The following is a 12,814-nucleotide window of genomic DNA, read 5'->3' on the forward strand; positions in this document are numbered from 1 at the left end:
AGGTGGACCGTCGAACGCCCAGCGACGTCCATGCTAAAGGCAGGGCGTTCGGTTTTTATATTCTTTAGATATGGTTGAACCTTTTTAAATTAGTTTCATATTTTTTTGTTAAAAACGACTTTAATTTTTTGTTAATTTGAGACAAAAATTTTTGAAAACACAAAAATATTAACACAATTCTAAATACTTGATTATTTATAAAATTTTACTAAAAAAAACATAAAAAATTTGATTAAAATCTAAAAAAATATAAAAAAAAAATTTAAAAATTATTTAAAATGACGTGTCATCACTTTCTCATCAATTCCATAAAATGCTTCGACCAAACCTTGGATGTTTAGACTGATTCTTTAAGGTGCAATGATATGTGTTACTAGCTAGATCAGAGACTAATAGAAGTACAAAACAAATTGAAAGACTAAAATGGCAAATCAAAAACATATTTGAGGATCAATTTGAAATTTTAGTCAATATAATATTTCGACAGGTCTTAGTCCCTAATCACTTTATTTTTTCCCATTATTTTCACTTTTTCATATGATTGATTCACGTAAACTTAATACCAAATTCCTTAGAATAATTTAAATTTAACTTAAATATTTCTATTTTGATTTATGCAATTAAGCATACTTATTTGTTCTACCTTGCAACACCCGTACTATATCGTATTCTTGTATTCTTATACATAAATTACAAAACAAGGATCAATTATCCAATGCAAAACATGGCTGCCAATGCAATACTCATTGCATAACTTACAATATTACACTGTACGGGGAATAATTAGCATAACAAGACTTGGCTTGTTCACTTACCATAAGTAAAGCATACTCATTACTCAGGCAAAAAGGTAAAATGTGTACACAAATACAATAAATACATGGAGCTTGGCTTGTGGTTTACCACATTCTATAGGCAGCTCAAGGTGTAAAGAGGAAGGATTTAGGAATCGATTTCGCTAAAATCTGACACCTTCAATAATAAATGGTCTTTCCATTCTGATAGGCTAGCAAAAGGCGTGAGACCACAAAGCAACGGTAGAAACGCGAGCATAGTAGCATAGAACAGAAATCGGCGAATCCAGTACCGGATAATGGGATTCTCCTTAAATGTTTGTGCGGGTGTAACGGGTCCATAAAGGACTTGGTAGAAAACTGACGTGAAGCCAATACAGAAGAAATGCAGCAAGCACAGCATCTCCCAATATAAGAGCCACACATAACCATTCCCTCCCAATGTATCTACACACAGCTTGCCACAATATCCGCAACCAACTCCTAACATCAAAAGGATGAAAGTAACTGGCATATTCTGTGATGATGTTGTTGACCTCATGAGGAGCAAATATGCAATTGCAAATATCATCAAGACACCAAATATCATTCGGCTCATAACTTGAACTTGACACCACAAAATATTCAACCTTGAATTGAAATAGGACACTGATTTGGGAGTCCACCAAGGGGAAGAGTCCTAAAATTGGGAGGAAAAAGTGGCATTAGTATTTGCAAATTAAGCCAAGACAGAGCTAGAATAGTATACAGCTTAGATTGCTGTAGGAATGTCATGATTGCATCCTTTATTTTACTCATCTTAAATCTTAAATCTTAAAACAAGGAAAATGATGATCAATTTTTAACCCCAAGCAACGACATAAGCACTTACAATTAGACACATAAACCTTAATCACAAAGTTTGATGATTTTTTCTTTTTTCGTAAATAAACTTTCAATGATATCCTTCCTATTGGAGTTTCAGTTATTTTTCACTCTCTAAAGTTAGTTAAAAAGTATTTCTCAGATTCCATTATCCATAAAATTACTATCTGGTCCTTAAAACAAGAAAATGATTATCATCATTTCGTGAAAAAAGCATGACAAAGTAGCTTCAACCGCACTGAACCAAAAAGCCGAGAAGAAAGACTATGCGTACCTCAGTTGATGGTGAACATGATTCGGTGACCTCAACAATCCTTTCATAGGAGTATACATAAGCACCATACAGCAGTGAAGATGACATAAGAAACAGACCAGCAATAAGACAATCTATGCACTTTTTACTCAGCTCTCCATATTTTGTATCTTCTAACTGGTTCTTAAACTTTTCAACTTTGAAAGACACCTTTGATGCTCCCATGGCTAACTTAGATCTTTCTAGGTTATTCGAATCCATGTTGAGAGACAACTGTGTCTCTTTCAATTTCAATTTTCTCATTGTAAAGCCAAGTTCTATTTCCTTGAGGTCATTAGAACGAGACTGCTCTACAATAGATTTCTCAAAAACACTGACGATAGGATTATCAATTACTGACCCAGAAGAGCTTCGCGAAAAAGATATCAACTGATTTTGTTGCCCATGCAAAATCAGACCACGATCAACTGGATCCATATGACGACTAACTGAATCCACATGAAAGTTCTCCTTCATCCCATTGCGATTAACATATTCAGTAGGAGATGCTGCCCCAGAATTTCCATCTTCAATGACAATATCTCTTGAGAAATCCTTTTTGTCAAGACTCAATTTAGGATTTGGAATTTCCTTCTTCATATCATTAACTTTATTCCCTTCATTGTTTGTAGATGATTCATAAATTAATCTAAGTGTACTCAATGTGCTACCAAAAGACTGCTCAAAATTCCTCGTCAGGCCATCCAGCTTGTCTCCGAAAACCTGTGGGACAATACGCAATAGTCACAACAAGTGACCCAAAAAATTCGCTTGAGCAAAATGGACTTTGCTTACTGTTGATATGAACTGCTATTGAAACGTAGAAAAACCGCAATCAAGGGATGAATCAGCAATTGTTGCCTGGCTTACATTGGCTAGCGATTCTCTGATAGCTGAGGTGCACATCTACAACGTAATCGAACAATGAAATTGGTTAAGGCAGAAAAATGAAGTTATCAGCAATGCCAATAAGGCGTGTAAGGTTTAGCCAATAAAAAACACATGCATCATCACCTACATGATTTCAGTAATATAAATTCCATTACTTAATTTTCCAAAGATATCACAATTGTAACAGATAATTGAATGATTCATCTGTTGGAAATCCTTTATAAATGATATACCATAGTCTCTGGTCGCATATACCAATTGAATTTTATTTAAGTTTGCATCAAGAAATAGATATAGAGAGAGGAAATTACCGACGAAAGATGACTGGGCGACATACTCTCAGCTGCTGCATCTCTTCTATACAGAACCTAAACCAAAAAGAAAAGAAAAGAGAAAAAGAAAAGAAGCACAAGATTAATCAATAATTGACGAAGTTAAAGCACTATGAAAGAAAACAAGCACATTTATAAGAGTTGGTATTAAACAATAATTGCCGAAGACAAATAATTATATGAGAAAAAAAAAAAGCAGTACCTCAGAGAAGTAAAAACTTGATCTTTTTCGTTTGTAACAATTGAACAGAAATACAAGTCTTCATTTTTATCAGCAAAGAGAAACAAGGTACTTGAAAATGATTCAAAACAGAAATAAGGTTGAAGGGCATTTCATTATTCACCTGAGCCATAACGGCGGCAAACGACATTCCAAGAGGAAGGCCAATTTCGTCCACATTACCCCTTTTCCGGCGAGCAACGGCGACTCTAGGGTTCCGTCGTTTGAACGCCACCCCCTTGCGTTTCGTTTTCCGCACGGAACTAGTCGACGACGTCGCTTCGGAATCACCAAGGCTGGCCCTTCTCTTCATTAGGGTTCCGTTCTCGCATCTGTTAATCGGTTCTGCTACTTCCGAGGCGCAATTCACGATCTCAGGCATAGGACTCGAGCAATCGGTGTCCTTGTGATTCTCGCTATTGTGCTCTGCGCTGGGAATTTCAATTGTGAAGCGATGGCGGGGAGAAGGAAGAGCGTCCATCGAAACGCCGGAGGAATAACAGCTAAAATTTCAAAAGCTCCAACGTTATTAACTTACTGCATATAAATAGAATTTAATTTTGAGGAATGTGATTCTAAAATTATTTTACATATACATTCAACTACATAGTGTTATATTAATAAAAATTAATTTTTTTATATTAATCGCATGGATAATTATCTATAAAAAAACAGTTATAATTAGATGTTGTGATTGGTGAATTTTTTAATGCAACCACCCTCCCCTGCTCAATAATTTTTTTTCGAATCCACCAACCCCACTATCCAATTAATCAACATCACAACATCATCTACGGTACCGTTCTCATATTAATGTCAAAGACCATGTTAAATCGAGCAAAGAAATTGCAATGAAGTTACTTTTTCTGCATAGTCCACATCACTTCGGCTGGTTCTCCTGAGACTAATCCATACTTCTACGAATCCTGATTGCCTTTGGACGACCTTCCTTTACACGCCGCATATTAGGGTCAGGAATGATGGTAGCCTAGCATATGGAGGCCATAGTCCTTCAGGGATAGGTGGGAGAAACTCCTCCTTGTAAACATTGAACACCTCACTCATACGATACACCTCGTGAACATATGACGCTCAGTTAAGCCGGGAGTAGGCGCAACACGCAATGGCGTGGCAACAAGGATAATGCAGCGCCGAAAAGTGGCCACAGTCGCATCGGTGATCTTTAAGGGAAACTCTATAGCTGGCCAGGGAGAAGTTGCCGGTTGGTGTTGTCTCCGCGACGGTGTACTCGGACTGCTGCCTGTCATATAATGTCACAGTGAAGCACCTCGAGTCTCTTAGGTTCCGATCAATAGACTTTACCAAGGCCTGACTGAATTCATGCCCAGATCTGAGTTGTGCTTCTGCTGTCTGTCCCCGTACCACAAATAGCTGAGCAAGCCTCCCGTAGGTTGACTTAACCAAAGATGTGACCGGCAGGTTGCGAGTTCCCTTTAGCACGGAGTTCACACATTCACTGATGTTTGTGGTCATGTGCCCGAACCGTCGACCAGCATCCTCATGTTGGGTCCATTTGTCATACTCCATCCGGTTGGCCCAGTCACACATTGCTGGATTCTCAGTCCGCATGATGTCAAACCAGTAGTAAAACTCAGCTTCAGTCTTTGCGTAGGCAGCATTCACCAACAGCCTCCTGGAGTCCTTACCTTTGAGCGTTAGGGCGAAATTCGCAGCCACATGCCTAATACAGTAGGCCCGGAACGCCCGAGGAGGCAGCCACCCAGTCTCAGGTGCCTCAAGCGCTGCCTTGATCCCATTATGCCTGTCAGAGATAACAAGGATACCCTCCTGAGGAGTCACATGCTCTCGGAGATTGGACAAAAAGAATGACCACGACTCTGCATTTTCGCCCTCCACAAGGGCAAATGCTATCGGGAGGATGTTCGAGTTCCCGTCCTGAGCTATCGCCAACAGCAGCGTCCCTCCATACTTCCCATACAAGTGGGTACCATCAATACTGACGAGGGGCTTGCAATGCCGGAATGCCTCGATACAGGGTGGAAATGTCCAGAATAGCCGGTGAAAGTACTCGGTGGACTCATCAACCCCACCACCAATTCGAACAGGAGACGTCTTCAGGACCGTGATTGTTCCCGGCATTGTCGCCTGGATCCCTAGCATCCAACGTGGCAACTCCGCGTAAGACTCTTCCCAATCTCCATATATTTCTGCCACTGCCTTCTGCTTAGCCATCCAAACCTTCCTGTAACTAGGCCTGAAACCGTAATCAGCTTCTTTCGCTTGTTGAAGTACCTTTACCGTAACCGCAGCATCTGCCCTAACCATAGGAAGAATCCTCGCACAGATAACGTGGTAATCCAGCTGACGGTGATCACTTGAAATAGAAGTTGCGAGGCATGTGTGTGGCCCGTTGTACCTCCTAACCTCCCAAGTCCCCTTTCGTGCACGAAGCGCTACACGAATCAACCAACTATAACCTTTGCTAAATTCCTTGCATTTTCCATGATACTTCAAATGATCCGATTCGATGACTCTGTACTCAACACCTCGCCGGATGCTATAGTCCTTTACACTCAGCACAGCTTCATCTTTACTCTGGAATGATTGCCCAATCTGAAATTCTGCAGAAGATCCCCCCACTCTGTTACCACTGTCTTCCTGTTGACCAAGAGCTTCCAAGTTTAGTGTCGAGAAGTGTGGAGGGTAGTGATGAGAACCAGAACTTGCTGGCCTATGCTGCGCATGTGGATCGCCACGTGTGTCATCATCACTGTCACCATCGATATCAACAGGCTCCTGGTCAGACTGATCGTCTCGCATTGCATTCTCTACTTGATCAGGTCCACCAAAGTCTTCGATATAAGGTACGAGGCCACCACCGGTGCCCACAACGTGCGGAGGCTCAATGACTGCTGCATTCTCCAAAGGTATAGAACCAACAACCTCTGTTCGGTCTAAATCAGCCGCAAACGAAGGTGATTGAACCGGCGGAAGATACGGTCTGACCGCAGGCATCGAACTAGATGCACCACCTGCGGCAGCTGGGCAGGGAACTGGCGCGGATGCCCCAGAACTATCGACACCAACCTCCAACTTCGCAAACAACTCATGGATTCTGATCTCCAGAAAACTCCGTACACAGTAGAACAGAACCCTAATATCTTCATCAGCCTTAACCGCAAAGGTTTCATACTGAACACCGGTCGATACAACCACCATGAGAATCTTGTAGAATAGTTTCTTCACCCACTTGCTACCCAACACGCCAAGCTTCTCCAAGATGCTGTTCTTCAGATCTGACAAAGTCATCGACGACCTGATAAAATACTTAGTGGTTCTCTGTCGGTAAACTTCACACCTTTGCTTTTGCTTTTTTTTATTTTCCCAGAGCAATGCACTAGGGCAAGAAAACTCTCTTCCTCACTAGCCATTGTGAGAATGATCTCTTATGGAGCTTGAATCACCAACATATATATAGACTTCCTGTCATCATAAACCGTGGTGACCCACAGGGTTTTATGTGCAAACAACTTTCTTCATAAACCGTGGTGACTCTCCACGGTTTATGCACGCAATTTCTCCTTAGTAAACCGTGGTGACCTACCACGGTTTACACTCAATTTTTTTCAACCATAATCCGCTGTGGGTCTCCACGGTTTACGCACGTTTTGAAACCGTGGTGGGTTGCCACGGTTTACATAAAAATGGTTTTTTGCACATGCAGATAACAAGAACCAGTTTTGCACATTCAGGTAAACGTTTTCTCTAATCTATTTATTTAAGTAACTTGCCCTTTAAATCATATGTAAAATCACAATAGAGTAAAGTTAATTATCTTATACATTAGACACCTAAAAAATAATTTTATGAGATTCTTTTTCGTGCTTGATTTGGTGATAATTATATATAACCCACAAAAGCACTTCAGGTGTTGTCCTTTATATAGGTTGGGTTTTGTAAAGTTTTTAAGAGGTGTTTGTGCTCGTAAAAAGTACAAACATTTTACGTTTGATAAATTAAAAAGTCAAAGTGCTTTTGCTTGCGATTTTTAAAAATTAGGGAAGTTTTTAAAAGCACTTTAGCGAGAACTTTTTAAAACTGTCTTGTGCTTATCAAATTTTATTTATTTTATCGCATATATTTCTACTATTATATTGCTATTAAAATCTTCATATATTTCTAACTTCCCATCCTAATTTCACAAATTCTATCACATTTTTTATATATATTTTTTTTATTTTTCAACCTAATTTTCACAAATTTCAATACAAATACATCTCTATCACATATTAGGTATGAACTTCTATCTATTTATATTATTTTTTATGCGTTGTTTTTGTATTTTTTTCAATAGATTTATTATGTTTGTTTGTTTGTTATCTGTTCTTTGAAATGTGAAGATGTTGACTTGGTTTATGAAACCAATCATAAAATTTTTCTTGCAAGGAACATTAGTCAAAATTATAATAACAACATGTATATACATATGTAAATATAGATATATAATCATAAGAGTAGTTTATTTGAGATATGTGTCCCATTTTTTGTGATCTGTAAAGATGAGCTAATATATATAGATGGGTAATGGACGTACCCAATACTAACATTGGATTACATACAAATTTTATTATTGACTAATGATAACTCTATTTATATTAGTACAATCAAGTAAATATTTAAACTATTAGTTTCTAAAATTTGAGTTAGGTAATTTAGTATTTTTAACGATGATGTTTAGGATAAAATAAATTTTTATGATACTTATATAAAATTTTAAATTTAAAAAATAAAAGAGTTTATTTATTATATTTAGGGCAAAACACTCAAATAAGCCAAGGGGAGGAAATTTTTACGCAAATCCGCCAAACCAAAATCTGGTTCATAAATCAACCAATGCATGTTTATATGTAGTTCAAATCAACTAAATTCGAATTCGATTTACACATAATTCGAATCATGTTGATTCGAATTATACACAAAACTCACACACACACTAATTCGAATCAGAGTGATTCGAATTACACCCAAACACGCAAACCCAAGTAGTTCGAAACAGACTGATTCGAATTACACAATGTGTAATTCGAATTAGGCTGGTTCGAATTATAAAGGCCCAGAAGTGTATATATATGGTGCGAACGTGAATTGATCTCATTAGAGTGGGAAAATTGCTAGTGAGGAGAGTTTTGTAGTGTTGGTTCACCACAGAGGAACGATTAAGAGGAAAATATGCTCTGGTGTGAAGTTCACCGATAAGGATCCTCTCAATATTTTCGTGAGGCCTACAAAGAGCTACGATGACCTTGGTAATTCTGTGCTACAGAAACTTGGTCTGCAGGGGGTGAAGTGGGTTAAGAAGTTTTTCTATCGCATTCCAATCTCGGTGCTGAAGGAAATCGTGAAGTACGACTGTTTCACGATCGGGAGTGATGAGGACTTCCAGACCTGCTGGTGCATCTTCCTCCGTTCCTGTGTATGAACCTCCGGTCCAGCCTGTCGCGTCCCCTTCGTTCGCTGTTGATCTGAACTATAGTGGAGGCGGGGAGGTTGGACAAGGGGATTTTGTGCCGACCTCTTTACAGTGTGCTGCACCGGTTGGTCTTGGAGATGCATTGTTGGATGATCCAGACGATGATGATGTGGAGCCGGATATCATTGCTGATGACAGCAGCGATGATATTGGAGCGAGTGAGCCTACTGGTACAGGACGTGGTTCTAGCTTTAGCACATAGCAGTATCATCCGCACTTTTTCTCTTTGGACTTGGATGCCATGAGGCAGGAGGGAGTTCCTGGGGAGTCTGCTGGATTTGGTGCTAGAGATGCCGAAGGGTCTGCAGGTCTTACAGAGTTTCAGGTTGGTCAGCAATTTCAGGATAAAGATGAGGCCGTGTTAAGTGTGAAGAGCTACAGCATCTGACGGGGGGTATAGTACAAGGTGGTGGAGTTTGACTATCGCCGGCATGTTGGGAAGTGTTCTGAGTTTGGGAATGGGTGCACATGGTTGATTCGTCTTAGTCTCCGGCAGCGCAAGGGCATTTGGGAGGTCAAGCGGTACAACGGACCACATACGTGTCTGGAGACCTCCATCTCCAGAGACCATAGGAGTTTGGATTATCATGTGATTTCAGCATTCATCATGCCAATAGTTAGGGTTGATGCATCCGTCAGCATCAAGGTGCTCCTCAATGTGACGGCCACACACTTTGGGTTTAGACCGACGTACAGGAGGGTGTGGTTGGTGAAGCAGAAGGCCGTTGCCCACATCTATGGTGATTGGGATGAGTCGTACAATGAGCTCCCTAGGTGGGTGTTAGGAGTTCAGCTGATGATGCCTGGTACTATTGCAGTCCTTAGGACCCGCCCTGTTTGAGTTAGGGGACAGGTGGACGAGTCGTAAGCTTATTTTCACCGACTGTTCTGGACGTTTCCACCATGTATCGAGGCATTCCATCATTGCAAGCCCTTGGTCAATATTGACGGCACCCATCTGTATGGCAAGTATGGGGGAACGTTGCTCGTCGCGATTGCACAGGATGGGAACTCCAACATTCTGCCTGTTGCATTTGCACTGGTTGAGGGTGAGAATGCCGAGTCTTGGTCCTTCTTTCTCTCCCACCTGCGTCAGCACGTGACCCCTTAGCCAGGTCTGCTTGTTATATCAGACAGGCGTAACGGCATCAAGGCCGCGCTTGAGGCTCCGGACGGGGCATGGCTACCTCCAGCTGCCTACCCTGCATTCTGCATTCGACATGTGGTAGCAAATTTTGCCCTAACCTTCAAGGGCAAGGACGCAAGGAGGCTTCTTGTGAATGCAGCGTATGCAAAGACGGAGGTGGAGTTCGATTACTGGTTTGATATTCTGCGGTCTGAAGACCCTGCCATGTGTGACTGGGCGAACCGGATTGAGTATTCATTGTGGACACAGCATCAGGATGAGGGTCGGAGATTTGGGCACATGACGACAAATATCTCCGAGTGTGTTAATTCAATCCTGAAGGGGGTCAGGAATCTTCCTGTCTGCTTGTAGGTGAAGGCAACTTACGGGAGGTTGGCCGAACTATTCGTCCGCAAGGGGAGAGAGGCTGAGGCCCAGCTGGGTACTGGACAACAATTCAGTCAACACCTGGTGAAATGTATCGAGGCCAATCTGAAGACGGCGAGGTGCTTCACGGTGACTTTGTACGACCGAGATAGCTCAGAGTTCACCGTCTCGGAGACTACTCCTACTGGTTCGTTCTCCCTCCGTGTTCAGTGTGTACCGAATGGGGTTCACACCACCCATTCCCGAGGGTTTCTGGCCACCATATGATGGATTGACAGTGATACCAGACCCCAACAAGAGGCGTGGGAGCGAGGGACGTCCTAGGTCCACCAGGATATGAACCACTATGGACGAGACGGATCTGAACAGACCGAAGAGATGTGGGCTCTGTCGGCAACCAGGACACACACGTCGGAGTTGCCCACAGGTCAGAGGACCAAGTCACACGGGTGGGACATGAGTAGGTTTATTGTTAGCTTTATTATAACGGTGATTTCACTTTTGTATTTAGTGTCAACTGTTTTAGGGTATGCTACTTGAAGTTGTTAAGTACAAAATTTTGTTTAGCTTAATGTGATGTACTTTGCGTTGGTTAATAATTAATCCATGTGTTTCTTTTCTGAAACGAAATGTGACCTCTCCGACAAATACATAAGGCAATAATGTAATCTTCAAATTAAGTGACACATGACAACCAACATGTCTAAATAACTTAAATACACAATGTACACCAATTTCCAAAGTAACGGATACACGAGAAAGTAATAAGGTACATACCATAAATAACAAAATACATCTCGGATGATAAGCATACAAAGCTAAAATAAACAAAGGAAGCTAAAATATAACACTGAATGTGACAAAAGTCATACACCATAAACAGATCATCTAAATAGGTGCGAACCGGTGATGGTGCACTCCCCGAACGACATGTGGAATGTGTGCGTCTCTGGACGCTACCGCTCGACGAAAGCACTGACAAGAGGCTCATCCAATCTGAACCATCTATCGTTCAGCCTCGCAAGATGGTATAATCCGACCATCTGCAAGTACAGGACGTACCTCTCGTCGAGTCGCATGCCCTGCTGCCACCGCATACTCGAAATGCATCGCTGGGGCTATGCATAAGATGAATCGCATAATTACAACCACTTACAAAACTACTAACAGAAACCACTAACAATGTAAATCACGAACAGAAACCACTAACAGAAAAAACTAACATAAACTACTAACAAAAACCATATGCAAAACCACTACCTAAACCACTAGCAAAACCGCATGCATAAACCGCTAACATAAACCACTAACATAAATCACGTACATAAACCACTAGCATAAACCACTTGCAAAATCACTGGCCTAAACAACTAACATAAACCACTTTCGAAACCAATAACAACACCACTAACATAAACCACCAAGTAAACCACAAACAAAACCACTAAAATGAACCACATGCAAAATTACTAACATAACCAAAACGCAAAATCACTAACATAAACCACAAGCAAAATCACTAAAATAAACCACATGCAAAATCACTAATAAAACCACATCGAAAACCACTAACATAAACCACCAACAAAACCACAAACAAAACCGCTATCCTAAAACCACTAACAATACCGCTAACATAAACCGCTAACATAAACCACCAACAAAACCACAAGCAAAACCACTAAAATAAACCGCATGCAAAACCACTCACATAAACCACATGCAAAATCACTAAAATATACCACAAAAAATATTGTAAATACTAACCTCGTCGTTGATGACCCCGGCTATATGAGCAACTCCATCCAAACGATATAGTCTTTCCAGATCGTCCCCTATCGACTTAGTATCCTGCTCGAGCCTTTGTCGGAGCGAATCTGGGTCATTTTCTCTGGGATTTGGTGGGGTTTGAGAATGGAAAAGTGATTCGAATGAAGTAGGTTTGAACTCCTTTTATAGCAGAATCCAGTGTAATTCGAATCAACCCCATTCGAATTACTACTAGAGGCAAATTGTGAGTAATTCGAATCAACCATATTCGAACTACTTGGGGTTTCGCGCAAAAGTGTAATTCGAATCAGGTAGATTCGAATTAGTGAGTGTGTGCGTTTGTGTGTAATTCGAATCCAGGTGATTCGAATTACATGTATTTCAAGTTCGAATTGACCTAGTTCGAACTACATAGAAACGTGGTTTGGTTGATTCATGAACCAGTTTTTGGTTTGGCTGATTTGTGTAATATTCTGCTTTTATTAGCTTATTAATGTGATTTGCCCTTATATTTATGTTTATTATGAATTTTTTATTTTAAAATTATTTTATTTTAAAATATTATATAAAATTTTAAAGAATTTGAAAAAATAAATTATTCTTCGTTATAAACATGTTTATTATAA

General features: G+C 40.4%; 2 protein-coding genes across 2 annotated transcripts; both read right to left on the reverse strand.

Moving 5' to 3' along the window:
* Positions 1 to 633: 633 nt before the first annotated feature.
* CPR5 (protein) lies at positions 634 to 3,994 on the reverse strand. The gene is made up of 5 exons (XM_016326373.3): positions 3,518 to 3,994; positions 3,153 to 3,209; positions 2,821 to 2,856; positions 1,933 to 2,673; positions 634 to 1,473 (listed from the first exon to the last, which is right to left on the reverse strand). Exons 1-5 carry the CDS (start codon positions 3,872 to 3,874, stop codon positions 943 to 945), a joined length of 1,722 nt encoding a protein of 573 aa, XP_016181859.2. The 5' UTR covers positions 3,875 to 3,994; the 3' UTR covers positions 634 to 942.
* Positions 3,995 to 4,485: 491 nt separating this feature from the next.
* On the reverse strand, positions 4,486 to 6,684 carry LOC107621055 (uncharacterized). Its single transcript, XM_016323099.1, has one exon. The coding sequence runs from the start codon at positions 6,682 to 6,684 to the stop codon at positions 4,486 to 4,488; it is 2,199 nt and encodes a 732-aa protein (XP_016178585.1).
* Positions 6,685 to 12,814: the final 6,130 nt, after the last annotated feature.

The sequence above is a fragment of the Arachis ipaensis genome, chromosome B10, assembly GCF_059453495.1.
Source record: "Arachis ipaensis isolate K30076 ecotype BB chromosome B10, ASM5945349v1, whole genome shotgun sequence".
In the NCBI taxonomy this organism is placed as follows: domain Eukaryota; kingdom Viridiplantae; phylum Streptophyta; class Magnoliopsida; order Fabales; family Fabaceae; genus Arachis; species Arachis ipaensis.

Coding starts and splice junctions, on each gene's coding strand:
- LOC107621055 (XM_016323099.1), bottom strand. CDS start 6,684: ATGACTTTGTCAGATCTGAAGAACAGCATCTTGGAGAAGCTTGGCGTG.
- CPR5 (XM_016326373.3), bottom strand. CDS start 3,874: ATGGACGCTCTTCCTTCTCCCCGCCATCGCTTCACAATTGAAATTCCC. Junction 3,210..3,517: donor TTGCCGCCGTTATGGCTCAG/GTGAATAATGAA, acceptor TTTTTGGTTTAG/GTTCTGTATAGAAGAGATGC. Junction 1,474..1,932: donor CATGTTCACCATCAACTGAG/GTACGCATAGTC, acceptor TCCCAATTTTAG/GACTCTTCCCCTTGGTGGAC.